This window comes from Apis laboriosa, unplaced genomic scaffold (assembly GCF_014066325.1).
Source record: "Apis laboriosa isolate Shangri-la unplaced genomic scaffold, ASM1406632v1 scaffold18_cov149, whole genome shotgun sequence".
NCBI classification, from domain to species: Eukaryota; Metazoa; Arthropoda; class Insecta; order Hymenoptera; family Apidae; genus Apis; species Apis laboriosa.
This window is the reverse complement of record NW_025222233.1, coordinates 708,818-735,336: the sequence shown is the minus strand read 5'-3', so window position 1 is coordinate 735,336 and position 26,519 is coordinate 708,818. Positions and strand designations below refer to the sequence as shown.

The window sequence follows — 26,519 nt, the reverse complement described above, 5'->3', positions numbered from 1 at the left end:
TTGTCTCGTTTTTTTTTTTTTTTTGCGATTGTCGCGTCGCGAAAACAATGAGATGAAATTACGTGGATGCCAACAACTTGGCAGCCGCAGTAACGTGATGCTGATGATGGTAAGGTGCTTCTTGACTCCCGTAATAGGTCTGTTGCTGATGCTCGCTGCTCGATACCCCAAGTTGATGCGGATGCTGATAATACGAAGAATAGGGTTGACCAACAATGCCATCACAACTTCGAGGTTCCGTTTTGACGGTGGCCACGCTTCCTGTCGCTAAAAGAGACGTGTGCCCGAGGTAAACCGGTCTCTCTGATGAGCTCGAGCCACCACCGGCGGACGATTTGGACACCTCGATCTGATGTTGTTGCTGTTGTTGTTGCTGCTGCTGCTGTTGTTGCTGTTGTTGGTTACCCTTTAATTCTGAATCACATAAAGAGATCGATACGCATAATTATGGATTATATCGAAATTTATATTTCGAATTCAGTGTTGGTGCAAAATGAACAAGGCCGATTTACATTGACAGAATAATCAATGTTATTGGATCATGTATGCATATTATCTATAATTTATTTATATATACAATTTTATATAGATAAAAGAAGGAATTAAAAAATAGCCTTTTTTTGACTATTGTCTGAAAATGAAAAATTCATGAATTTTTAAAAATGCTCCTCAAAAGACAAAAAATATTTTATTTTTTTGAAGAAAGGAAAGTTGTTAAAATGCGAATAGTGTAGGAATTGAACTCATTTAAACATTATTTCTTTTTCTTTTTTCAATATATTGAAATTTTTAAAATAATTAATAAAAAAATAAATTGATAAATCGAGTGAATCAGACAAAATTACTATATAAAATCATTGTTATTTGTAAAGAAGCAACCAGTAATAATGCATGTATCAACAGATTTGCATCAGAAAAAAGACGTATTGACTATCGTGAATTCAATTATTTAGAATTAATAGTATTAAGGTATAATAATTAAAAAATAGTATAAAATACTATATAAATAAAAATGGTAATTTTGAATTTCAAAATGCAACATCACCATATATAATTGATTATCAAAATTATAAAATTGATATAGAATGAAATAATAGCATTAAAAACGAAATTTTTGACAGATTCTAATAACTTAAAATATTTTGTGCGTTTCTTAATTGGCAAAAATTAAGGAAGGGAAACTGTTTTTGCACATACATATAAATGTAAAGTCAATGCTCGCATATTAGTTGCTGTTCACATATGACAATGATATTTTGATTCTGTTCTTAAATTGATTCACCTGTCAATTTCTTCATTAATTACTTCCAAGATTATTATTCAGTATTAAAAAAAAAAAAGAAAAGAATAACGTTTAAAACAAATTCAATCTTTAGATTTATTTTTACAATTTTTTCAACATTTCTTTAAAAAGTAATAAGAACATTTTTTGTTTCTTGGAAGACACTATTAAAGATTCTGCATGAATTCTTCATATAACAAAAATGATCATTTTTAAATGTTCTTTTTTGGGTTAATACATATCCATACATTGTTCATTGTTGGAAAGAATTTCCTGTAGAAAAAAATATCGGTTTGATTGATCAGAATGATTTATTTTTATTTCAACATGTATTTTTATTTCAACATGTTATTTGTCAGCATAAGTACACATATTAATCCCATTATGCAATAGAGAAGAACAACAAGATCTATTAAAATAATGAGATGCAATCTTACTAATGATTTCATAATTGAAAATAATTACATCTCATTTATATTAATAAAATTCCTCTATTGTAACTTACTTTTTGATTGACTATTCAAAGAAAATATCCTATAAAGAATGATATCAGAATTTAAAATAATTTTGAAGAACAAGTAAAGAGTAAGAATAAACGATTCCAAGCAAAAAACACCCTTTTCCGAGATTTCTTTTCAACAGTGAACACTATTTGCTCAGTATTTTCATATTTCATAATCCATCAAAAAACTCAATTCAATTTCAGCATAAATCCAGCCTTATTTGCTTTCATCTTTGTTAAAAATCTAGATTCCATAGTCCCATTCACATTATATTTAAAAAGCATGGATAATCAATTTTCAACAATCAAAATTCCAAAACCCAGGATGCAAGACAATCCAAATATATCACAATTTTAATGATGAAGTTAGGAATGAAATACTTCACTTCAATAATTTATTGAATCGAAGCATGCAATAATTCCAAAATATAGCTCTGAGAAAGAAAATAAAATCGATTATAATTAATTATAAAAATATTATTGGAACAATTTTAAATAAACTTAACCTACTTATTTATTACTCTACCTGAAATTTTAATTTTTATTACTTATCACTATTATTCATCACTCTACTTTAAATTTTAATTTTTCAGTTGGACCGCCGAGAAGGAGGAAAAAGGAAGAATAGTTTCCTCGCTTACCCGTGGAGGGAGAAGAAGCGGTTGAAACGGCGGTGGTCTCGTGCTCGACGGCGGAGGACCTCGCGTTCGGCTCGGGCGTCTTCTTCGGTTTACGTTTTCGCGTCTGGATCCCGTCCTTGCGCATCGCCAGTGGTCTGTTCACACCGTGCAGCTTGAAGTAAAGGCCGCAAGCGTTGCAAACGGGCTCGCCCTCGTTGTTGCGCCTCCAAAGGGTCGTGGTTCGGGTGCCGCAGTTCGTGCAGCAAAGCCCTAACCGCCTGGTCGCGGTCTGAAATTATTCAAAATATTCCCCTCTCGTCTCGATGAAGCGTGAATTCGAGCGATTCCAGTGACTTACCAGCCGCTTGGACGGTTTTATCAGGGGTCTGTTCATCCCGTTCATCTTGTGGTAGAGTCCGCACGCGTTGCACAGATAATGCCCGGTGCCGTCCCTCCTCCAAAGCGGTGTCGATATTGCGCCGCAATTAACGCACTCCCTGCCTTCCCCGAATTGAAAATCCATCGCGGTATCTGGAAGAAAATAGGAGAAATTCCGTTTCAACTTATAGAGAAATAATATCCTCGAATTTCTTTCTTTCTTCTTGCTCATACAATTTTGATCTTAACAACCAGGTATGTACGTATTTATTTCCCATGATAAATGATTGTTAAATTAAATTGATCTCTAAATAATTACGATATTAATTTTCATTCTAATTCTCAATAAAGAAAGAAAGAAAAAGAAAATCGAGTCAGTTTGATTTGCTTCTCGTTGTAAAAAATTGATTATATTCATTTATCCAATTACTAAATGTACAAAAGATAAAATATATATTCTTCGTTATATTCTTCAGTGTATAATATCGTATGTAATAACGAGGTTAATTTAAGTTGAGAATTAAATTAATTTGCAAATTTATATTGTAATTATTATGCATGCAGAGGCTCGGCAACGGGAGCGATTGGTGAGGATTTTAAGGTACTTTTATTAGACGTCGAGGAGCAGCGGAGAAACGGCGCTCTCGTACGCGGTCTCGCCGAGGAAGGGTACATTAAACGCCACGTACCGCGTGCATCGTCGCGGCGGAAGAAGAAGAGTAACACTCGACCGCGGGAATTCGTTTGAAAGAAGCCGCTATCGCTTATTCGACGCAGATGGCCCACCACCAGCAGACGTCGTCGCCGCAGCCGCGGTCGCCGGCGTCGTCGTCGACGATGGGTGCACGTTCCTCGCCAAGGAGGGAGATCTCTCTATTTTTTCCCCCCTCCCCCACCCCTCTTATCGAGCACGCATCCGTCGCACTCGGACTTTTCCTGTGCTCAGGTCAGGTCTGGTTAACGTCCATCGAGAACGTCTTTTCTTACCCCGTCCTCCTCCTCCTCCTCCTCCTCCTCCTCCTTCTCATCCTCTTTCTTCTCATCGTGGTTCAACCACAGCGATATGTTTGGTGGAGGAAGATGGACGGCGAAGGTAGGAGGAAGGTGCATCGATGAGTAAGTTACTTACACCGCCCTCGAGAAAATTTTAAATTTCTTCTTCTTTATTCTTCTTTTTTAAACTTCTTCTTCTTTATTCTTTATTCTTCTTTTTTTGTTTTTTTTTTTTTCGCAGGAGGAAAAATGAATCGAATTGGATTCTAGATCGTATCTGAAGAGATGTAATCTAGAATAGTGTAGGGAGGAAATTTTGAGAAATCGATGAAAAAGAGATATGGTGGAGTGATTCGAGGTAATGACGATATTGACGAGAAGGATTTTCTATTTCTTGGATCTCTGTGGAGATATTTCTTATTCTATGGCGGTGATCTATGGCGGTTATGAAATTTTCCAAAAAAAATGTGGAAAAATGTGAAGGATATTTTCCTCGTCTATCTTTATGATCACTCGCGTACAAGTGTTTGACACAAGTGTATGTATGTATAATCATTTTATCATTTCGTTGCATTTTTCGCCATTCTTACAATCTTTAGTGCCGCGTTGAATATTTCAAGAGATAAAAGACAAAGAAATTTTGAACGTAGCTTCAAAGTAAATAGCTGAAAAATGCAAAGTATCTTGAAAAATAAAAATAAATAGAAGACGATCGTATCTTGATGAAAAATGAAAATATGTGGAGGATGGAATAATAAATGGAGAATAAAATACTAATCATAAGGGCAGGCATGTTGAACAATTGAAACTTTGTACATGACTTCAAATATGTAATTGAAAAATGCAACATATCTTGAAAAAATGAAAATATTTGAGTCCTAAAGGAGGGTATAATAAATAGAGAAATAGAGGGAATAGAAATAGAGGGTATAATAAATAGAGTATAATAAATAGAGAATAAAATATCAATCATAAGGCATGTTGAACAATTGGAACTTTGTACATGACTTCAAATAATAATATATAATAAGTTTAATTGAAAAATGCAACATATCTTGAAGAAATGAAAATATTTGAGTCCTAAAAGAGGGTAGTATAATAAATAAAGAACAAAATATTAATCATAAGGGCAGGTATGTTGAACAATTGGAATTTTGTACATGACTTCAAATATATAATTGAAAAATGCAACATATCTTCAAAAAATGAAAATATTTGAGTCCTAAAGGAAGGTAGTATAATAAATAGAGAATAAAATATCAATCATAAGGGCATGTTGAACTTTGTACATGACTTCAAATATATAATTGAAAAATGCAACATATCTTGAAGAAATGAAAATATTTGAGTCCTAAAGGAAGGTAGTATAATAAATAGAGAATAAAATACTAATCATACTAAGGGCAGATATGTTGAACAATTGGAACTTTGTACATGACTTCAAATATGTAATTGAAAAATGCAACATATCTTGAAGAAATGAAAATACTTGAATCCTAAAGAAGGGTAGTATAATAAATAAAGAACAAAATATCAATCATAAGGGCAGGTATGTTGAACAATTGGAATTTTGTACATGACTTCAAATAAGTTTAATTGAAAAATGCAACATATCTTGAAGAAATGAAAATATTTGAGTCCTAAAGAAAGATAGTATAATAAATGGAGAATAAAATACTAATCACAAGAAGAGATTTAATAACCAAAACTTTGGACATAACTTTAAGTACGTAATTAAAAAAAATACAAGGTATTTTGAAAAATAAAAATAAATACAATGGTCGAATGCTAAGGAGAATTGCATGATAAGGAAAGAATAAAATAAAAGAATTATAAGACAGATTGAACAACTTTGAATATAATTTTAACTATATAATTAAAAAGTGCAACTTATCTTGACACATGAAAAATAGAGAATAATATCATAGACAGAGAATAAAATAAGAAAAAGAGAGGAGGCACGTTGAACAATTGAAACTTTGAATATGTAATTGAATTATACAATATATCTTGAAAAATAAGTAAATTATTTGAATCCTAAGAGTAGCATAATAAATAAACAATATCAATAATAATAAAATACCAATCATAAGGACAGACACATTGAAAAATTGGAACTTTGAACAGACAACTTCAAATATATAATTGAAAAATACAATGTATCTTGAAAAATGAAAATAAGTAGAAGGCTTGAACAATAGAATGATAAATAGACAATAAAATAGAAATCATAAAAGTAAGTTGAACAATTGAAACTTAAATTGAACTTTATACTTGACATATATGATTGAAAAATGCAATATATCTTGACAAGTGAAAATACAAAGTACTTTAAAAAAGAATAGTAGATAGAGAATAAAATACGAACCATAAGAAGAAGCAGAGAAGTTGAAAAATGCAACGTATCTTAAAAAAGAAAAAGAAGTAAAATGCTTGAAAAGAGTACATGACAAATAGATAATAAAATATAAATCATAAGAGAAGGCATGTTGAAAATAATTTATAGTATAGATAAAGTAATTGAAAAATGCAATGTATTTTGAAAATACATAAAATACTTGAACTCTAAGAAGAATAGCATGCTAAATGAAGAATAAAATACAAACCATAAAAATATGTTAAACAACTGAAACTTTGAATTTTATATATAGTTGAAAAATGCAACATATTTTAATGAATGAAAATACAAAATATATACTTCAAAGAAGGATAATAGATAGAAGAGACAGTGAAGTTAAAAAATGCAACGTATCTTAAAAAATAAATATAAGTAAAACACCTGAACTTTTTAAGAAGAGTAACATAAAAATAGACAATAAAATACAAAGGGGAGACTTTAACTTATACTATATATAAAACTTCAATTATATGATTGAAAAAATGCAGCATATTTTAAAAAATGAAAATACACAGAGTAGAATAATAGAACTGGAATTTTGAACACATAACTTCAAATATATAATTGAAAAATACAATGTATCTTAAAAAATGAAAATAAGTAGAAGGTTTGAACAATGGAATGATAAATAGACGATAAAATAGAAACCATAAAAGTAAATTGAACAATCGAAACTTAAATTGAACTTTATACTTGACATATATTGAAAAACATATCATAGCAAATGAAAATACAAAATATATACTTCAAAGAAGGATAATAAATAGAAGAGACAGTGAAGTTGAAAAATGCAATGTATCTTAAAAAATGAAAATACAGAGATTAAGATAATAGAACTGAAATTTTGAACACACAACTTCAAATATATAATTAAAAAATGCAACGTATCTTGAAAAATGAAAATAAGTAGAAGGCTTGAACAATAGAATGATAAATGGATACAATAATACAATATAAAACAAATACAAAATAAAAACCATAAAAATAAATTGATTTGAACAATTGAAACTTAAATTGAACTTTATACTTGACATATATAGTTGAAAAACATATCTTAACAAATAAAAATATAAAATATATACTTCAAAAAAGGATAATAGATAGAACAGACAGTGAAGTTGAAAAATGCAACGTATCTTAAAAAATAAAAATAAATAGAATACCTGAATTTTTTAAGAAGAATAACATGATAAATAGATAATAAAATATAAACCATAAGGAGACACTTATATTATATATATATAAAACTTCAATTATATGATTGAAAAAATACCACTTATTTTAAGAAATGAAAATACACAGAGACTAGGATAATGGAACATAAAATACGAACCATAAGTGGAGGCACGTTGAACATAACTTTGAACACCACGTAATCGAAAAATGCTTATACGTATTTTGAAAAATGAAAATGAAAATACGCGGATAATAACAGGGAATAAAAAATACGAACCATAAGGGGAGGCACGTTGAAATCCGGCTCCGTCGTAGGCACGCCAGGAGGACATCATGGCGACGTTTTGCGCGTAAAAGGGGGCGGCCGCGGCCGCGGCGAGGCTCGAGTGAGGGTGGCCGGTATGCGGATGGGCCGCGTGCGGGTGCGTGTGTGGGTGCGGGTGCGTGTGGCCCGAGTGCGGGCCCATCGCGGCAGCGGCGGCAGCGGCCGCGGCCGCGGACCCGCTTGCGTGCCCCGCGAGCGCGTGATGGGCCGCGTACGTTTCCACCCCATGCTGCCACGAGGCCGCCGCTGCAGCAGTCTTCTCCCTTCCAACCAAATTTCGAGTTAATTATTGAAACGAATCGATCGAGGAATGCGGGGATGTAGCACCGGTGATCGATCGAAATTATTAAAACTTGGTTCAGGTGGATTGATATTCATGCTTGTGAATGATAAAGGTACATTGAATTTATATATAAGCGTTCGTTACAGAATTGATTGTCGTCATTGAGAATAGTAATAAAATTAAGGAATTAATTGAAAAATAAAATTAAGTAGTAAAGTTTATTTAAAATATTGAGTTATTTGAGACGTTCATAATTTTGACTTTGAGAATTAATTCTAATGGTTATTATTATTTTGAATAGTAAATTATCGAGATAACTTTATTTCTCTTAACTTCGATCTTTAAAATTTTCTACATCTCTATGGATATATCGAGGCGGAGATAGAACGACAAGCAGCATTGACTGGCGTAGCCTCCTTGATAAAAAGAATTTTGTTTATTTACAATTATTGACAGTTTAATTAAAAGACTACGCCAATGCTGTGAAATCATTCGATTTCATTATGTCATGACTTTTGTTTTATCTATAACGAATACCGATAGCAAGAACAGAGCGAGAATGCACATCTTCCGTGACTAGGCAACCTACAGTTTACAGAAATTCGGGAATTGTATCTCGATGACTTCGAAAAAAAAAAAAAAATTATTCCACGCAGTGGAAATCGATTTCGATTATCGAGATACAAATTCTCGAAATTCCACCACCCTCCTCCCCAAATTCCATCATCTCGATCGATCACCACTTTCGTGCCATTCTCGTTTCTCATCGAGATAACCGAGACGTCACTTACCAAGCAGGCGAGCCAGAGCCGGGGAAGGAATGGTACTGGGCCGCGGCCGCGGCCGCCGCCGCTGTGGCCGCGGACGGGATCGTAGGCCTCGAGGACGGCACGTAGACGGGCGCTTGAAGTTGTTGGCCGTGTTGCTGTTGCTGCTGTTGTTGCGACTGCTGTTGGTAGTCGGAGCTAGCGCCGTACCCGCTACTTCCGCCCCCGTGAAACATCCTCCCCGAGAGCTAACACCACGGCATCTGTTCGAACAGAGGAAAGAGAAACTCGCGGTTACTCGAGCACGGCGGGTGTTTTGCGCGCGCTTGTTTGCGCCGTCCAGCCACCCCGGGTGGTGCGACGAGGATGGAAGGTCGCGAGGTTCGCCATAGCGGCGGCCACGCGAAGAAGGAAAAGAAAAATAGGGAGAAAGAAGAGAGAGAGAGAGAGAGAAGGAGAGGGAAAGAGGGGAGAAGGACTCCGACGAAGGAAGGTTCCCTTCGGGCGGGACGTTGGGCAGGGAGGCAGGAGGCGAAGGGCAGAGGGGCGGAGGAGTGAGGGAGGGGGCGAGGGTGCGAGAAGGGGAGGCACGGAAGGAAGGAAGACCGTGGATTCTAGAGGAAGGTCGTCAAAGATCGGAGAGGAGGAGAGAGACAGAGAGAGAGAGAGAGAGAGAGAGAGAAACGAAAGGGGATGGAGAAGAGGGAGAGCGAGACAGAGAGCGCAGCCGCGTCTCCACCTTCGAGGCGCGACTCCGCATCGAGCGGTAGAATCGGAGATACAGGATAGCGGCCATCGCAGCCACGAATAAGATCCCGTGTAGGCGGGACCAAAGCTCCACCGCTTTCGCGTCTACGCGGTTCCGCGAACGCGTCCTCTTCCTCGAGATCGGGATTCCTCGGTCGGATCCACCATCTCTGTGTCATCCGATTTCCCGATTTTAGATTCTATCGTAATATATACGATACTACTTAATGATCATCAAGTAGAAAGAAATAACGACGAGTGATTTTAAGAGATTTATCTATAATACGGGGAGATAGAAATAGAGTGGAGAGTGTCAAATTTATATCTCTTCGTTTTTTTCATCAGATTCGTTGGAAATTGATTAATGATTTTCGAAGACGAAATTATCGAGAACATGAATCATATCGATAAATATGCGATACATATCGCAAAGTAACGCAAAACGCGCGTTTATGCTTCGTATATATATATATATATATATATATATATATATCGACGCTGCGAGAAATCGACGGTTCATCACGGGCGACGGTTCATCAATGATTTCAGAAAGGATTTCACGCGAACGATAGTCGAGACTAACGAGTTTCCTGAGCGAGCTGTCTAATGCGAAGGATTCGCGGTAAAGGGCTTTAATGGGAACCGGTTAGAAGTTTAATCGTGTTTTGGACGGTGGACCGGCGGTTAGAGCGGCGGCGGGACAAGCAAGCATCTGGCGCCAGGCCGAAGTTCGCGTTTCAAAGGCGAGAGGGATCGCGAGATCGAAGAGGAAGCAGCTATCGTGACTATCGCGGCCGCGCAGTTCAGACGATTGACATGGATGCGCGCGTCCTCGAGAGAATCGTTAAAAAGGAGCGTGAAAGACTGGAGCGTGAAAAAGGTTGGAAAGGACCGGCCACTCGGCCGACTCATCGATACGAAGCGACGCTAATGGGAATAACGTTCTCTTCGTCCATCGTTGTCGCGCTCTTTTCTTTTTTTTCCCAAGCCGGACTCGTCTCATCCCGGCTCCACTCAGCTTTGCTCACTTCTATTTCCCCCTCCTCTCGCTCCTTTTTCGTTTCTTCGGTCGTCAGCCTTCGAACTAGAGACGAAACGAAACGAAACGAAACGAAAGTGAATACATATGTATATAAATGTACAGGGATTCTCTACGAGACTGATTAATCGTTTCGAATCGTCTACTGGTTCTCCCTCCAACTCGAGCTTCCGTTCCGTACGAAACCTTTCTCTTTATTTAATTTAAAAGAATCGTCGTTTGACGGACAAGTGTGAACAGAGGCGAGAGTCGAGTCGAGCCGAGTCGAGTCGATTCGATTCGCGATGAGTCGATTCCATTCGATACTAATCGGATCGAGTCAAAGTCCATTCCGCCGCTAGTGTCGCCGGATGGGCCGATCGTTGGATGGCCGAGGCGCCACGGCGCCGACCGCGTAGAAGGGTTTTCTTGTAGCCCGGTCGTAGCCCGGTCGTAGCAAACCGACTCACACTCTCGCACGCTCCCGTCTCGGCATCTGTCTCTTTTCATTCCTTCCTCTCGTCGCGTCGGTCACTTTGTTCTTCCGATATTCGCGGCTACGGGATTCCTATTCGATCAACCGTATTTATCATTTCCGTGATTCCGTCTTAGTTTTCTTATATTCAAAATACGCCTTTCTTTCTCTCCTTCTATTATTCATACAGTATTGTACACTTAAGTGACTTGTGCGAATTCAATTATAAAAGAAACAAGAAGAGATGAGTGTGAGTGAGGTATATGTGCACGTGTGTTGATACGTTGCCCAACAATTAACGATTGGTGTCAAGTTTCATTCGGTACGCTCGAAGCTTCCATTTCCAAGAGTTGGTGGGGATAATGACGGATATTTAAGCAAGCATACCATACCGTATTATAATCTCTATTTCTCTTCTATTTTCCTTTTTTGCTTTTTCGGATGATCACTTTACGTTTTCAACTTTCCTATGGTGAGAATAAATTAACGATCGATTTCGTGACGTCTCTCACCGTTATTTAAATCGTCGTCAATTATTATCATTATTCAAGCATCTAATTTAAAGTAAGTATAGGACATCTTATTAAACTACAAATAGATGTTTTCTTTTCGCTCTCGTCTATCTTGTCAAGTTTACCAAAGAGCGGAAGGAACGATCCAGTGTGAACGGCCCTTTCGGTAACCTGATACCGAAGATGCAAACTCGAGATAAGATTCCTCGGAAATTGCGCTCCAGTCCAGTTTCGGCACGCGCCTCTCTCATCTCCCCGTCCTTCCACGGCGTGGTTCCATTGACAGGCACGCGAGCTTATCTGCACTTTGGAATCTCTACGAGATTCACTACGCTTCCGACTTCTTTTCTTCGTCGCTCTTTCGCGATCATCAAACGTAACGTCGCTGCGCATCTCGATGTGGGAACGCGATCAATTATTTTTAACGTACAGGTTATGTTATATAACGGTTGTTGGCGTAAATACTGGCGTAAATAATAACGCATAAATTCATTTATTCGTTTACGAGTGCTTACGCCTCGACGAGCGTGACGCCGAGGCTGAAAAAAAAATGTTACGACGAGGAAGATGATATTTGAAGGAAGAAGAAGGAAGAAAGAGACAAGGTGTCGGTGTCTGTGCGTGTTGGAAGCGTGTGCGTTAGTGAGAACGTCTGATGAGACAAACGGACCTGAAAAATCGAAAAAAGGAAAAAGAAGGATGGATTCGTACCTGACTGTGAGAATTTTTGCTATCTGATCTTTAAATTTCCTCTGTTTCTATGGAAAAATTGAAATAAATGTTGCGAAAGAGTAGAAGGCTAATGATGTACTTAAGTGGTTTGTTATAATTTATCGTCGCGTTTCAGAAAATTATTTCCATAAGTATCAAGTATATTTTTTAAAAATATTACGAGAAATGTAATTTATTTTATTTTCATTAATGAAAGAGTTAAGAAGTTTCGTTGGAAAGGAACGTATCCATGAACTAATGCAATCAACTTTCTATCGATCTATCTTCTGTTCCTTGGGAATGATAGTTTGGAATAAATAAAAATCGATATCAAAAATAAATTTTTTTAAAAAGAATGATCGAATCGATAAAAAAAAAAATATTAATCGGGAATAAATCGAAAGAAAAAAAAACTATCGGAAAATATTTCGATCGAAGAAAGAATCGATTGAGGGGAATTCGATCTATCGAAAAGAATTCGATAAAAAGAAAAGATTCGATCAAAGAAAGAAATTTTCTAAAAGGATTCGAGCGAAGAAAGAATCGATTGAAAAGAATTCGATCGAAGAGATGATCGATCGAGAATATTTCGATGTATCGCGTATCGAAGCGACGGCCGATGCGCAAACCAATCACTTTTATATCGACGAACTTCGTTTACCGACGCTTAGAAACTATTTAAAGAATTTCTTATGCTCGCTTATCGGCAGTAATTAGGCTCATTGCGATGTTCGGAAGTGGCGACGGAGGCGGACGCGAAAAACAAGTGTCTTCTCGTTTCGAGTTTATTAAAAACGGTGAAACGGTCGAGAAAATAGGTCGTTGCAAGTGGCCGAGCTCGTTTAATGGCTCACACGTACGCTCGTGTCCCGGATGCACCTATCTTTTAGTATCTTCGCTCTTCGCGTTTCGAATCGAGTTTTTCCTACCAAGTTAGTTAGTTTATTGCCAGATTCCTTCGAAATCGCGGCCGGTTGTTAGTGGTGGCCAGCGATACGAACGAAGAGTTATCGACAAAGCGGTGAAGTTGCACCTTAACGATTAGCTTTGGGTTAAGAGTAAGCGTAAAAGTTCGCTTGGAGACAACTGACGACCCTTGGAGTGGAAAAAATGTTGCATAACTTGTCACGCGCGGTTCAAATGTGGTTAAAAAAAATAAGTGTCGCGTTGTTATTTCGAAGATTAATGTTTTTCTAACCTTCTCGAGTTGCAACTCTCTTTCCTAATATTCCAATAATTCTCAATAATTTATGACCGTCTTCCTCGTACAAGGTAAGCAAAATCGAAGAGGGCGACACTGTTTTATCATTTGCAGCATTGCCTTTTTCAAATATCTTTAGATAATCGATAGCAATAATAATAATTAAAAAACACTGACTCATCAACACTCGGACAGATTGGGAACCACTGATCTAAACCAAGCCGGAATTTTCCAATTTCAATTACTTTTAAGAATCTTTCAGCCAACATTCTCAAGTAAATATACTTTTTTTTCTTCTTTATTTCTTTTTTTTTTTTTTTTTTAAATAACGATCCCTATACGACCGTCTCCACGAAGCGAACGAGATCTCGATCTCGCGCGCATACGAAATAACGAAGGCGAGCTCGTAAATATCAGAAGCGACGACCGTACACCCGCGTTTCCACGCGTATGCACGATCCCGCGCGTATACGCGCAAATCCAACCAACGAATCTCTTCCGTTTGCCTCTTAATCGAGGAACACCGATTTCAATCGACTAGAATCCGAATCGAGTTTCTTCTCTTACCACGCAACTCTTGCGATTCTTGTTTCTTATGATGACTCGTTGCAATTATAGTTATTATTATCATTATTATTTTTAAATAACACCGAGCTTTATAAACCTTCTCGCTCAAATCGAATCTATTTTTTTTTTTTTTATTACGTATGTCCACGTGTCACATTGTCATCGTGACACATACATAGTGTAACATTTTTTTTTTGTCCCATCATCCATCATTGTGTATCCGTACACGAGGAAGAGAAATCAATTCTTCTCCCTCGATAGAAATAATCGAGCAATAAAGCGTCCAAACTGGGTACAAGTTGGGTATTATCGAGTCATCATTCGTTTCGTTTTTATGAACCTGAAAAATAAAATAAGTAAAATTGTGGTATGGTTCGGATCGTATTCTTCGGATAGACGACGAGACGTGTCTATACTTCAGATTCACGGTTAATGACAATGATGACGCGTAACGAGGATACGTGACAAGTGTAAATCCACCTTTAGATGGAGACGCGCGTGAAAAAAAAAGGGGGAGGGGGAAAAAGAGAAAGGGACGAATGAAAAACGAGCGCGATCCGCGACACCTGGTTTACCTACTTACGCCTACTTTGGGCAACTCCTCGTCAAAAGTGCGCGCAAGTTTCCCTTGCGTCGACGCAGAAAAACGAGCGGAAAAACGGAAAGCGTGATTGGCTTACGCGGGGATACCGTTGATAAGAGACAAGAGCGGTTCCTCGCCGCGATTTAAATATTTATGAATTATAGAGTGGCTCGCCTTGTAGTTGGGAAATTTTTGCGAACCGGGTGTATGAACCGGGAAGCGTGTATGGCTTCACCCCTACCTCTATCTTTCCTATTCATTGCATGACTCTAAAGGAGATTTATGCATCCAGCCTCGAGCGGCCGAGAGAAAAGTTCACGACTCGCAGGCATTCCCGCGTTTCCAGCTAGGACAGAGTGTCGGTGAGCATCCTGGTATCGAGAAATCCTAACGCCAAGATTTTTTTACGCCGAGATGCGAGCGGAATCGTCTTCGCGCAAAGATCGATCGAGTCGAGGCAGAATTTCTCTTGGAATTTAATCCAAACATAACCTAACTTTTCGAGAAGAATTTAGAATTTTTCAAATAATCTAACTTAATCTAAGCTCGCAAAAAATACAATATTATTTTTTAATTGAGATTGGAATCATCTTTGCGATGAGATCGATTCGAGAAGAATTTAGTCCAAACATAACCTAACTTAATTTAACTTCGCGAAAAATAATGTATTATTTTTTAATTGAGATTGGAATCATCTTTGCGATGAGATCGATTCGAGAAGAATTTAGTTCAAACATAACCTAACTTAATCTCTTTATTCGTTTAATTGAGATTGGAATCATCTTTGCAATGAAATCGATTCAAATGCCGATTCGAGAAGAATTTAGTCCAAACATAACCTAACTTAATCTAACCTCGCGAAAAATACAAATATGTATTATTTTTATTCGTTTAATTGAGATTGGAATTATCTTTGCGATGAGATCGATTCGAAAAGAATTTAGACTAAACATAATATAATTTAATATAATCCCACGAAAAATCGAAATAAAAATTATTTTTGACAGATGCGAGATCATCTTTGCGGTAAGATCGATTCAAGAAGAATTTAATTCAAGTATAATCTAATTTAATCTAACCTTGCGAAAAATACAAATATATATTGTTTTTAATTGAGATAATTGAGATTGGAATCATCTTTGTGATGAGATCGATTCAAATGCCGATTCGAGAAGAATTTAATTCAAACATAACCTAACTTAATCTAACTTCGCGAAAAATATAAATATGTATTATTTTTATTCGTTTAATTGAGATTGAAATTATCTTTGCGATGAGATCGATTCAAATGCCGATTCGTGAAAAATTTACAAATATAATTTAATTTAATATAATCCTATGAAAAATCGAAATATGAATTAATTTTGAGAGATGCGAGATCATTTTTGCGATAAGATCGATTCAAGGAGAATTTAGATCAAACATAACCTAACTTAACACAATCCTGCGAGAAACTGAAATATCATTTTTACATCGAGATTGGAAACGGAATCATTCTCGATCTATTTAAACACCGATATTCGAGAAAAATTTCTTCTGGAATTTGAACATCCGTGCTTGGTCGTAAAACGTGTCGCCGGTTCATTCCTCTGCATAGAGACCGTTCGGCTCTCGGACTTCCGGTTTTATTGTAGAACACGACTTTCCAATAAGGTCGTCGCCTGCATTTTTCGTCCCGCGTAGGTATATAGGTCTTTGAAACACCGAGTTCAGGTACGTGAACGCTTTCGACGCAACCTGTCTCTTCTTATCTTCGCCCCGATATCTTTGTCACTGCCTCTTGTCCTCCGTTTCCTGCATACCCGTGAAACCGATTCGAGCGAACCTTCCGTTCCGCCGTTTCGCATATCCATCCATATTTCTCGCATATACGTGTCAAAGAGTCGGAGATGGAAGCGCCATTTTACTTGAAACCACCATTGCAGTTTCGTCTTTCGTTTCATCCCCGAATCTATTATTCGAGGAAACAGCCGGCCGACTGTTGCCAGTATCCATTATATCCACCCGTCCTGTCGTTAGTTCCCCCATCAAACGAGAAAGCCCATCGATAGCAGGGGGTCGTCCGTTTATAGCCTTCCAACGCCATCATCCCTACCACCAACGAGTGCCATACACGTACGCCCTTTCGCTTCGTTCTTCTTCGGAGAACACTCGAGGATCCATTGCTCGTTCCTCTTGCCAACTTTCTTTCGCGCGTTTTTTCACCTTTTCCCTATCACCGTATATCGGGTCCTCTCCGAAATACTCGAAAATATCGAAATGCTCGCCGCCAGATTGTCGCCTCGAGTCGGCCGTCCAGTATAGGAGTCCGGGGCTAATTATAATATAAAACTTGCCGCGCCTTGTCGCCTTTCGTGTTCCTCCGCGATTCCTTTTCCTGTCTGTTTCCCTCGGGAACAAGGTTGCACCGCTCGTCGCGGCGCAGACGTTCCCAACCGTTCGTCTCGATCGGTCGCAACGAGCTCGACCGATTAGCTCGATGACCGCTGCGCGAATCCAACCAATTGTCTTGAATCTGTTTTCATTCTTGGATCGAGGGTAACGAAGCTAGATATGAGTGTAAGGTAATGGCCACGGAATTATATCCGGATGCACGAATCTTTGGGGAGCCGAGAACGTGAGAGGAGGCTCGGTTTCGGTTGAGAAACACGGTCGGTGTATCGGCAGGCCGTTGTCTCTATACTCCTCGAGGGCGCTCGATCAACGCACCAACACTCTCGAACGGATCCGATCCGATGCACGCACGCTCGCTTGCAAACGGCACACACAGACGCGCACACAAGCTCGAGCAGCCGCCTGACCAGCCAGCCATCCACCCAACCAGCCATCCGACCAGCCAGTCGGCCCAACAGCCGCATAATACACACGCCATAATACGCGCGCCTCGCATTAGACCTCGGTTAAACGCGGCTGCTGAAAACTTTGCGACCGACGTCTCGTCGTTCTTTTTCCATTCGGCCTCTCCTATGCAGTATTCGCTATTCGTTATTCGTGAACTCGACCTCTTTTCGTCGATACATTCTCGGGAGTAATCCCCACTACTAAAGGGAACCCCTCGTTAAAACCAGCGAAGCGAGTAATTCTAATTTCTTCAAATGCTTTTTTGGACTCCTCTCTCTTTTCCTCTTTTTCCTTCCAACGCTAGTTGTCGCACTCTACTGTCGTTATTGGCAAAGATAAAACTAGACTTAGAAATTAATATACTTTCGTGTCTCTAAGAACTAATATATGCTCGGTCTCGAGTTGTGAACTTATAATGAATATAAATTCCGTATACATTACGGATAAGTTAAAAGAGTGGATAAAAGCTAACATTATCCGGGTAAACCTATGATTATCAATGATTCACAAGTTTGAAATATATATTATTATCGCGTTCTGGACAGCCGCATTTTATTCTAACCTAACTCTATACAAACTCATTGAGAAATGAGTATGAAACCATGTATCGTATGTCCTAGATTTAACCACTCTATTAGCTTCATCCACTCTTTTAACCTTACCCGTTATAGCACATCGTTATATCTATCGGATAAAAAAGTGGCGAATTCAAGTTTGTCCATCCAGGTTGCGCGAATTCGTTCGATTCATTCCCGAGTAGTAAACAAATAAAACTGTCTTTAAAAGAGAAATCCAAGAGAAATCGAATAAAGTGAGAAAGGAACGTCTCATTTCCGAAATGAGCTCGAGGAAGAGGAATCGATCGCGCTTGCTAATTAACCGAGTCGATTATTCGGACCGGCACGCACCGACTCTCGACCGGTTCTCGACCGTATCCGGGAAGTTCCGTGTAAACTTAAGCGATCGAATCGCACGAAGACACTTTACCGCGCAACGATTCGCGCTCCCGTTCCCGATCCCGTTCCCTCACAAAAACCGATCGATCGGTTATTTAACGTCTTTCCATGCGTGACCACCGTCTCTCGATTTCGACTGTTTCGTGCGGGATCTCGCGGACGGGAGTCCTCGAGGCGAGAAAGCAAAAGGAACGAGGTGAAATTAGCGAGTGATCCAGCCACGGGAGACCGGTAGCGGCCAAGTCACGGGACGTAAGCGCGATCCAATTATCCGCTCTGGTCTCCGGAGAGCAGATCGCGGTCGCGGTTATCATAAATCAAGATTAACGGTCGGGAAGATTTTCGCCGCCCGAGCAACCGGTCGCGAGTTTCGATTTTTCACACTCTTCGAATATACGAATGCGTGTATGTGTACAGTGGCTTCGATAGTTGTGAAAGCGTTATCGTTGCTATTTTTAGTTCAAAATATTAACGAATTGAGCCCTTAACTGTCCGTTCCGTTCCGTTCCGTCGTTGTTTCGTTTCCTTCGTGGGACGAAGGATCGATGGAGGAGGGAGATGAGAAGAGGAGTAAAATAAAATCGATCGATCAACCGTCGATGCGTTAACGGGTTAAACGTATTCGCGATTACGCGATAATTCATGATCTTTTTTTTTTTTTTTTTTTTTTTGCCTCGAACCTGAGGCAAACTGGTTTCGCTCTCGCGCGGGAAGAGAGCGACTTCCTGCTCGCGCGCTCTTGATCCGACGTGCGACACGGTGGAGCGGATTCGCGGCGCGTATCGATGATTTTCGAGCAGCAGCGAGGATCAGTTGGGGCGTTTGCGTACCGCTTGCTCTAGCGCGCGGTCGCACGCTCATCGCCGACCAATCTCGAGCATAAACCGGTCACCGACCGGACTTCGAACGAGTTACGATAAATCGTGAGTAACGGCCGACCGGAGAGATTCGCTGCCGGGTTCGCGTTAATTTTCTGTTTGTTTTCTAATTAACATCGCGAGAACGGTGCTGCGGTGTCGCGTCGTCGCGCTCGATCGTCGAGTTGAATTGCGAGAGTTAATCTCCCGCTGGTGCTTTACCCTTCTTCTGAATCCTGAGATTCTGTTTCCGTGTAATCGATGAATCAAGTCTCGAGTTTATTTAAATTCCATGGATTAAAACTCGATCAGAAACTGGCCTATATAACGATGATTGATGAAATTTAGTTTTTCAAATAATAATGACAATAAATGTTAGAATATATAATTAATCGCAACAGCAGTTAATAATTATCATAATTCATTGTTATCAATATTATTACCGATGTTCATCAGACGTTGTAACACATTCTTTCCTCTTCTCTAGTGTGGACTATCGGACGACAAGCTAAAATATTAAAAGGTCGTACTCCTTTCCTTTTTCTTGACACCTGAAAACATGTTACCATACACCATCGTATTCTCTCGTGTCCTGCGAAAAGGAAGAAAAGTGATGGACCGTTTCGATCCATTGTTTCGAGGGGTAAGATATCAAGGAAAATCATATCACAGATTTTCCCTCTGGATAAGGAAAGCTGCGCTCGATGATATCTAATTCCTTCGATATATCGATCCGCGGAGGTATTTACCGTTTCCGCGACTCGTTTTAAGGCGCGACCGCAATATCTTTCGATGATCTTTTGAAACCGGTCAAGCACACCGGATTTCGCGGTTGTATATCGATCCCGGGTATACCGCGATCCGGCCAAATAAATCGTCGGTACGGGTTGAGTAAGAAGATCCGCGGGAATGGCGCGCGACGATACATACCTTTACCTTTATCGTCCAATTAACGATAAGGATTCGTCGCGTTTATTCGAACCGGACCTGAATCGCCTCTACCGCGGACTCGAGACGTTACGATTATTGTCTGGAGCAGCTACGGCTACGATTTTATCGCTCTCTTTCTCCTACGATCCCCTCCGATCGAATTAATCCGCCGCGGTTGGTAGCGTGCGTGGATTGTCTATATATATATATATATATATATATATATATATATTATTTATATATATATGTATGTGTGTGTGTACACTTCACCCGATCGAGACGCATCGTTCGATAACCTCATCTCGTTTCTTTCCCATTTTCTTCTATTCACACTTAAGAAACTCATGGATCTCGTCGCGTGTCAATTTTTATGTATCAAACTCTGGCCCGTTTGCTCTGCCATGGACCACGAGTGATTTTACCGTTAATCGAGTTACGCAATCGCGATATATCGAACCTAAGCACGCGAACCACGTGCCACGTCGTTTCTTCCGTTTTTCGTATTTACCATCGTCGTCGCATCGTAGATACGATACGAGATACTTCTTTCGAATCGAACTATCGAACTATCGCACTGGAAAACGATATTTGTTGTTTAAATCCGGTATCCGGTGATAATTTTCGACCGTTGTTAGCCGCGAACTTACGTTTGAATTTCCGAATTACCATCAACGACACACGGTGTCCCCCAAGCGGTCAACCGTCAAAGTACTGACCGTGACTGACGTAGCTTAACTTTAGTAATCCATTGGGACGTCCAACTTTCCACGGTGCCCGCAATATCACTGGCAGCACGCCAACTCATACAAGCTTTATCGTATCGTAATTCCTTAGGGCCGGTTTTAACTATCGCGAAACTCACCCCAGGTGAGAGAGAGAGAGAGAGAGAGACCGCTTGACTGCTTCTCTTCTCTTCCGGTTCCCACCGATTCTTCTCCTACCCTCCTCTATCTATCTACGTATCTCTCGCTCTAGTTCCACCATTGATCTCGCAGTTCGATTTCCTATCGATTTTCTTTTCCCGTTTGCGTATTGATAGAAGCAGAATGGAACACCAAGCGTGCCTGCGCATGCGCGGCTCCGTATACACCACACATGTACGTAAGAAAGAGAAAGAGGTAGATTGGCTGTTTCGCGGGACGGTTTAATCGCGCGCAATCGCTAGGAGAAATGCCGCGTGTCTTTCGCGGTCGAACGGGCCGAGAAGAAGAGCGCAATTAGCGACCGGCTATAATTTAAGCCGGTTCAATTAATGCATCTGCCGCAGCGACGAGGTTCGACCGCACGCCACCCCTCTTATAGATAGGCGAGGGACGACGAGAGCGATCCTTCTCTCTAACCGTGGCGCGCATTTGGTCCGAGCTCCTCTCTCGCCGTGGTAATTAACGCAGCGATACGTCGCCTTCGCCATCGTACTCGTCGTCGTTCTCATCCTCGCCGTCGTCGTTGGTCGGTTCGTTAAACCAGGCTGTTTTCTTCCCTCCCTCGCCTTATTCGCTCGGCTTTCGGATTTTTAATCTCTCTACGCGGTTTCGACGTACTCGAGGACATCTCGATACGTGCGCTACTCGTCACGCATCTCCCAGACACGAACTCGCCCTTATCGAGGGGCAGCCAGTCGCGATCGAACCCGCGAACCAAGTTGCTCCTAGTCAAACCTGACTGGATTACTCGGGATGGTAATTAACGTCGCGATACGGATTCGCGGTTGCTTCGTTAAATTCTTTTCTCTTTTCTTTGTAAACGATTCGCGTTGTTTTCTACTCAATTCCTCGTTGGAATTTCTCCGCCGTGGTATTTATTCGTTATATGTTCGAGGATATTCTCGAAGGATATATTTATATACGGTAGTTATCCCTACCACTTGTCCCCTACCACTTGAACCCAGTGAAGCGACTAATTTCACGATTTCTTTAAATGCTTCAGTTCTCTTCGTCTCTCACTTGCTGTCATACTCTATAGTTGTCCTTGTTGCAAAGATAAAGCGAGGATAGAATTTCGTGTACCTATTAAACGTTTCTCCTCGTTCGTAACAAATTACTTTACTTCTCGTTCAACCGTCAACCGTGTTTCGAGTCAACGACGAAACACGAAGATTCGTCTAATCCATGGAATATAACCGACCAGTAAGAATTCCGTCTCGCGACGGTGATGGCTCTTTTGCTCGTCGAACTAGTCGGTTCAAAGTCGCGACAGCCTCGTTGTACAGTTATATCCCGGATCCAGGATCGAAAGGTTTGCGCGCTGCCCACTCGGAAGAAGAGGGAAGAGATGGAAGGAAAGAAGAAGAAGAAGAAAACGAAGAAGTGGACGGAGAAAGGAAAGAAAAAGATGGTAAAGGATCGCGCATCTCGAGAGTAAGAGACGCGCACGCGGCGGCGTGGCGCAGCGCGAACGTTGTAAGCCGCGCGCGGCTGTGCGTGCGACCGTGCAAAGAAGGTGTTTGCATTGGCCTAGTGCCGAGGCGTTCGCGGCTTAAATTAATTACCTCGTCCTCCGACGTAACGGGTCTTTGCCCGATGCGCGCAAACTCGCTCGCCGCTTCGATAGCTCGATACCATTTTACCGGATTTTACCCCGAACTCTTCTCTATCGACCTCGAAACGAAATATCGAACTTCGAGAAGATATACTCGAAGTCTCGGCTTCGAGTTATTTTTCAATCGTCCGTTTGTTCATCGTTTCGATCGTTCGCGCGAAAATCGATGTTTTCAAGAGGAGAGCCTGTGGGGATAGCCGAAAACGCGGTTGATAAATTAGGAGATTCGGTCTCCTATTTGTGATCTCTCCGAAAAGATCTTATCGATCCGACGGTAGACAGCGTGGCAACGTCATTATTACGAGGACCCGTGACGATCGTTATCGATACGTAAAAGCATTAACGATCGTTTTACGATGCTCGATAAACACGACATTCAATAAATGCATATCGTACAGAAAGCGAACGCCAATAAAAATATCTATTCGATACGTGGAGTAGCTATTACGATAAATTAATCTTAAATTATGCTTTGCGCATTTCCTGATACGCTCGCTTTGCGTACGCTTCGTCATGCATTCGCGTCCGTCGCGTCATTCTATTCAAAACCGTACCTTCAATCTATTTTTCGAAAGTCGCTTCGATTTTCTTGTCGATTCGATCGCACGATATCTTCTTTTCTATACTTTTTAATTTCAAAGCAGCAGATTCTCGTTTTGATCCGAACTAACAACCGACACGCGGCACAGGTACTCGACGCGCTCTTAATAGCGAGCACTCTCGAAAGGGTGGTTAGAAAAAAGATTGAACGGCGTGGTAACTGAGAAAGGCCTGCTTTCTCCGTGAACAAGACGAGGCGCCGGGCGACAACCAATTAGGCCTAAGAACCGGACGAGTGTTCTCGTAGAGCGATACAGGCCGCCGTCGCCGCCGCCGCCGCCGGCGCCGTCACATCCCTGGAAAAGGCACTCCAACTCCGATCCCTTTGCATCAGAATCTTCGTCATTCTCAGATTCCAGATCGTTTGAAACAATCCATGATTGAATCATCGCGTTCACGTATCTATTATCCTCCCGTATTTATTATTTTTTCTTTCTTTTAATTTTTATCTTTTTCTAATTTACGTTTTTTCATTTTTGAATAAGAAAAAATTCTCTCTCTTTTGGATTAAAATTAAAATTAAAATTTTTATTTGTTATACGTTCGAATTCTTCTTGCAAATATTATATTCGGGACATAATGAATAATTTCACATTACTATAAAATGTCATAAAATTTTTTAAATGTTAATGTTTTAATGCGTTCTCGTTAGTTATCATTCTATATCTATGATTGTCGTTGTCCATAAAGATAAAACGAAGCTCGAATTTCATATTCCTAGCGGCTAGTTCCAAAATTAATAATGAATAAATATTTCATATATATATATACATACAAATATTTTATTTATATGTATATATTTATATATTTGGATCGAGGCATATTCTTATCTTATTAGTTTTTACGGGAAATGGGAAAAGATAACCTACCAGAGAAAGAATGACGGTGCCGGCATATTTCGATGTATCGCGATAACGATAATCGAACGATCCGTTAAACACTATTCCTAGTATTTGCAAATCAACATTTCAAGAAATCAGGAATACTTTACCACGTTGCATTGTATTATTTTATTTATTTCATATGATTATTGTATAAATATCTTATGTCACACGAATCTACGATAAGAATGAATCTTAATATCCTTTACGATTTACGATTAGATTGAAAAAGGAAGAAAAAACGGAAACTGATAGGTGTCGCGACCTACCTCCATTGTCGTTATCGTTAATTAACGCCGATAACCAAGCATACAGATAACGACCCGTATCCTTCTATTGTAACAAATGGCACAGACCGATTATCACAATCGCAACAAAAATAAATGTTTTCATCCACTTGAAAGCATTGAGTCGAATAAATGCACAGGTTTATGCGCTAAAAAGCGAATCGCAATTGTATAAAAATGGCGTCTACTCACTCGTAATCAGCCGTCCAAACACGACATTGTAGCGTTCCAAGCCAAAGTCGAATTGCCAGTTGATTTCTATTTCGTTTCTGCTTCTTTTTATCCTCTGACGATTATCGTTGATCTAACAATCAAGAAACATCAATCGCTGTTGATGTTTGACTCACACTACCGGTAAAATTTTTCGCCGACAAACCGAAATGATCGCGTCACCGATTCGATCGAAATCTCTCGATGTCGATCATCGAGTCGAACGAGTTTGAGGTGAAAACTGTTTTGCATTCGCGTTTTATCGAGAAGAAGTCACCAATGACAGATCAACATGAACGATCCTCGTAATCATTTCGAAAAATCAATGAAACACACTTACTTTTCCGTTTGATGGAAAACACTTCGATCCTGTCTTCTCACTGATGTATATACACTACGATCATTGATAATTTTCGATAAACGAACGAATCTCGTTCAAAACATTGCCATGGGCAAAGAAACGCGAAACGTCTGTTCTGAATCGAGCACATTCGTCGAGAAATAGGGCAAACTTTGGGCGAGGAGTTTGAAAGGACGGAGCGAGAAAGAGTTCCAGAACGCGGTGCAACCGATGACTGCGCGGCTTCGACACTGACTTGGACAGTCACCTTTGGCGCGGCGATCGTTGCCTAAACGGGGAGGGGGTGGTTTGAGTAGACTCGCGAAGGCGAAGGCGAAGGCGAAGACGAAGGCGAAAGCAGTCGCGGCGTGGTTTAACGCGGGGGCGGGGGCAAAGGCGGAGGCGACTCTCGAACCTCGACCCGAGTCGAGCCGAAGGGCGAACGAAACCGCATCACGGACTACGGATCTCGGAGAAATCGCGTGCGCGCGCGCACACCACCAACGGTTACGAGAGAATCTTCAAAGAACAGTGAACACGTATATACGAAACGGGCAAGTTTCGCCCGATAGGAAGCGAGACGGAGCTAATGGTGGGGATGAAAATTGCGAGCGAACGCACGCGACCGGTAGCCTCGAGGAGGAAGAACCACGGTAGAGATAGAAAGCAGAGAGGCGGTCCGAGGCGGTGTATCGTGTTCGCTCCCGGGAGGCGGAGTCTCGACGCCTACGAGCGAAGGGCGTTGAGCGACCGATCCCCAAGCAGACACGCCGCGGCGCATCGCTCGAGCAATTTTCATAAAATCCTTTTTACTCTATGCTCTTTCTACGTCTCTTCCACTTTTTCATTCTCTCTCTCGCCTCTCTCTTTTCCTTATTCCCTACCATCGCATTCTCAAGCCCTATAATGTCCGACCAGATCGAGTGCGGATAAGCCTTGTCCGCGACCGGATCGTACTTCTCCGATATCTTCGAAAATCCGCATTACTCCGCATTGCATTGCGTAGTACTGACTTACGAACCTACGCCTAAGTCGTATACCCTTCTTCTCATTCGTTGATCGTCTCGATGCATTTTTTTTCCCGTTATACGAAAATATCGTGCCACGAAAAATCGTGGAAAAAATTGTGATACGCTGTTATATTCAATTCTATTTTTGTTAAAAAAAAAAAAAAATACAAATGAAAAATAGATTTAGCGCACGTCATCTGCGACTAGAACGCGTTCCAAACGAGCGGAAAGCGACGAAGCACGCGCCTATTTTGCGCCACTTAACGATCCCCTATCGGAAAACCGGACGTAGCGTGCCAGGTAGGAACCCCTGCGAGTCGATACTTATCGGTGACGCCGGAAGTTCGCATCCAGGGAGACCCTGAGCTAAAACCCCTCGTTCTTCGCCCCTGGCCCCTATTACCAACCCCTAACCATAGATCATACCGAACCTCTGCCGTCGCTACCGCTGACCACTAGCGCAGACCACCGTGGCGTAGATCACCGCCTTCCCCCCCTGTTCCAGGTCGCACCCTTTTGCACGCACCCGCG

The 26,519-nt window shown here is 40.5% G+C and overlaps 1 protein-coding gene across 2 annotated transcripts; it reads right to left on the bottom strand.

Moving 5' to 3' along the window:
- Positions 1 to 51: 51 nt before the first annotated feature.
- Positions 52 to 25,212, bottom strand: LOC122711821 (GATA-binding factor A-like). 2 transcript variants are annotated; one of them, XM_043930900.1, is made up of 8 exons: positions 24,979 to 25,212; positions 24,621 to 24,732; positions 19,636 to 19,743; positions 8,749 to 8,987; positions 7,627 to 7,937; positions 2,763 to 2,935; positions 2,426 to 2,693; positions 52 to 414 (listed from the first exon to the last, which is right to left on the bottom strand). In XM_043930900.1, exons 4-8 carry the CDS (start codon positions 8,958 to 8,960, stop codon positions 59 to 61), a joined length of 1,320 nt encoding a protein of 439 aa, XP_043786835.1. In that variant the 5' UTR covers positions 8,961 to 8,987; positions 19,636 to 19,743; positions 24,621 to 24,732; positions 24,979 to 25,212; the 3' UTR covers positions 52 to 58. The 2 variants fall into 2 exon arrangements, with proteins under 2 accessions (XP_043786835.1, XP_043786834.1); XM_043930899.1 differs by lacking the exon at positions 19,636 to 19,743 and having other exon boundaries at positions 24,621 to 25,212.
- Positions 25,213 to 26,519: the final 1,307 nt, after the last annotated feature.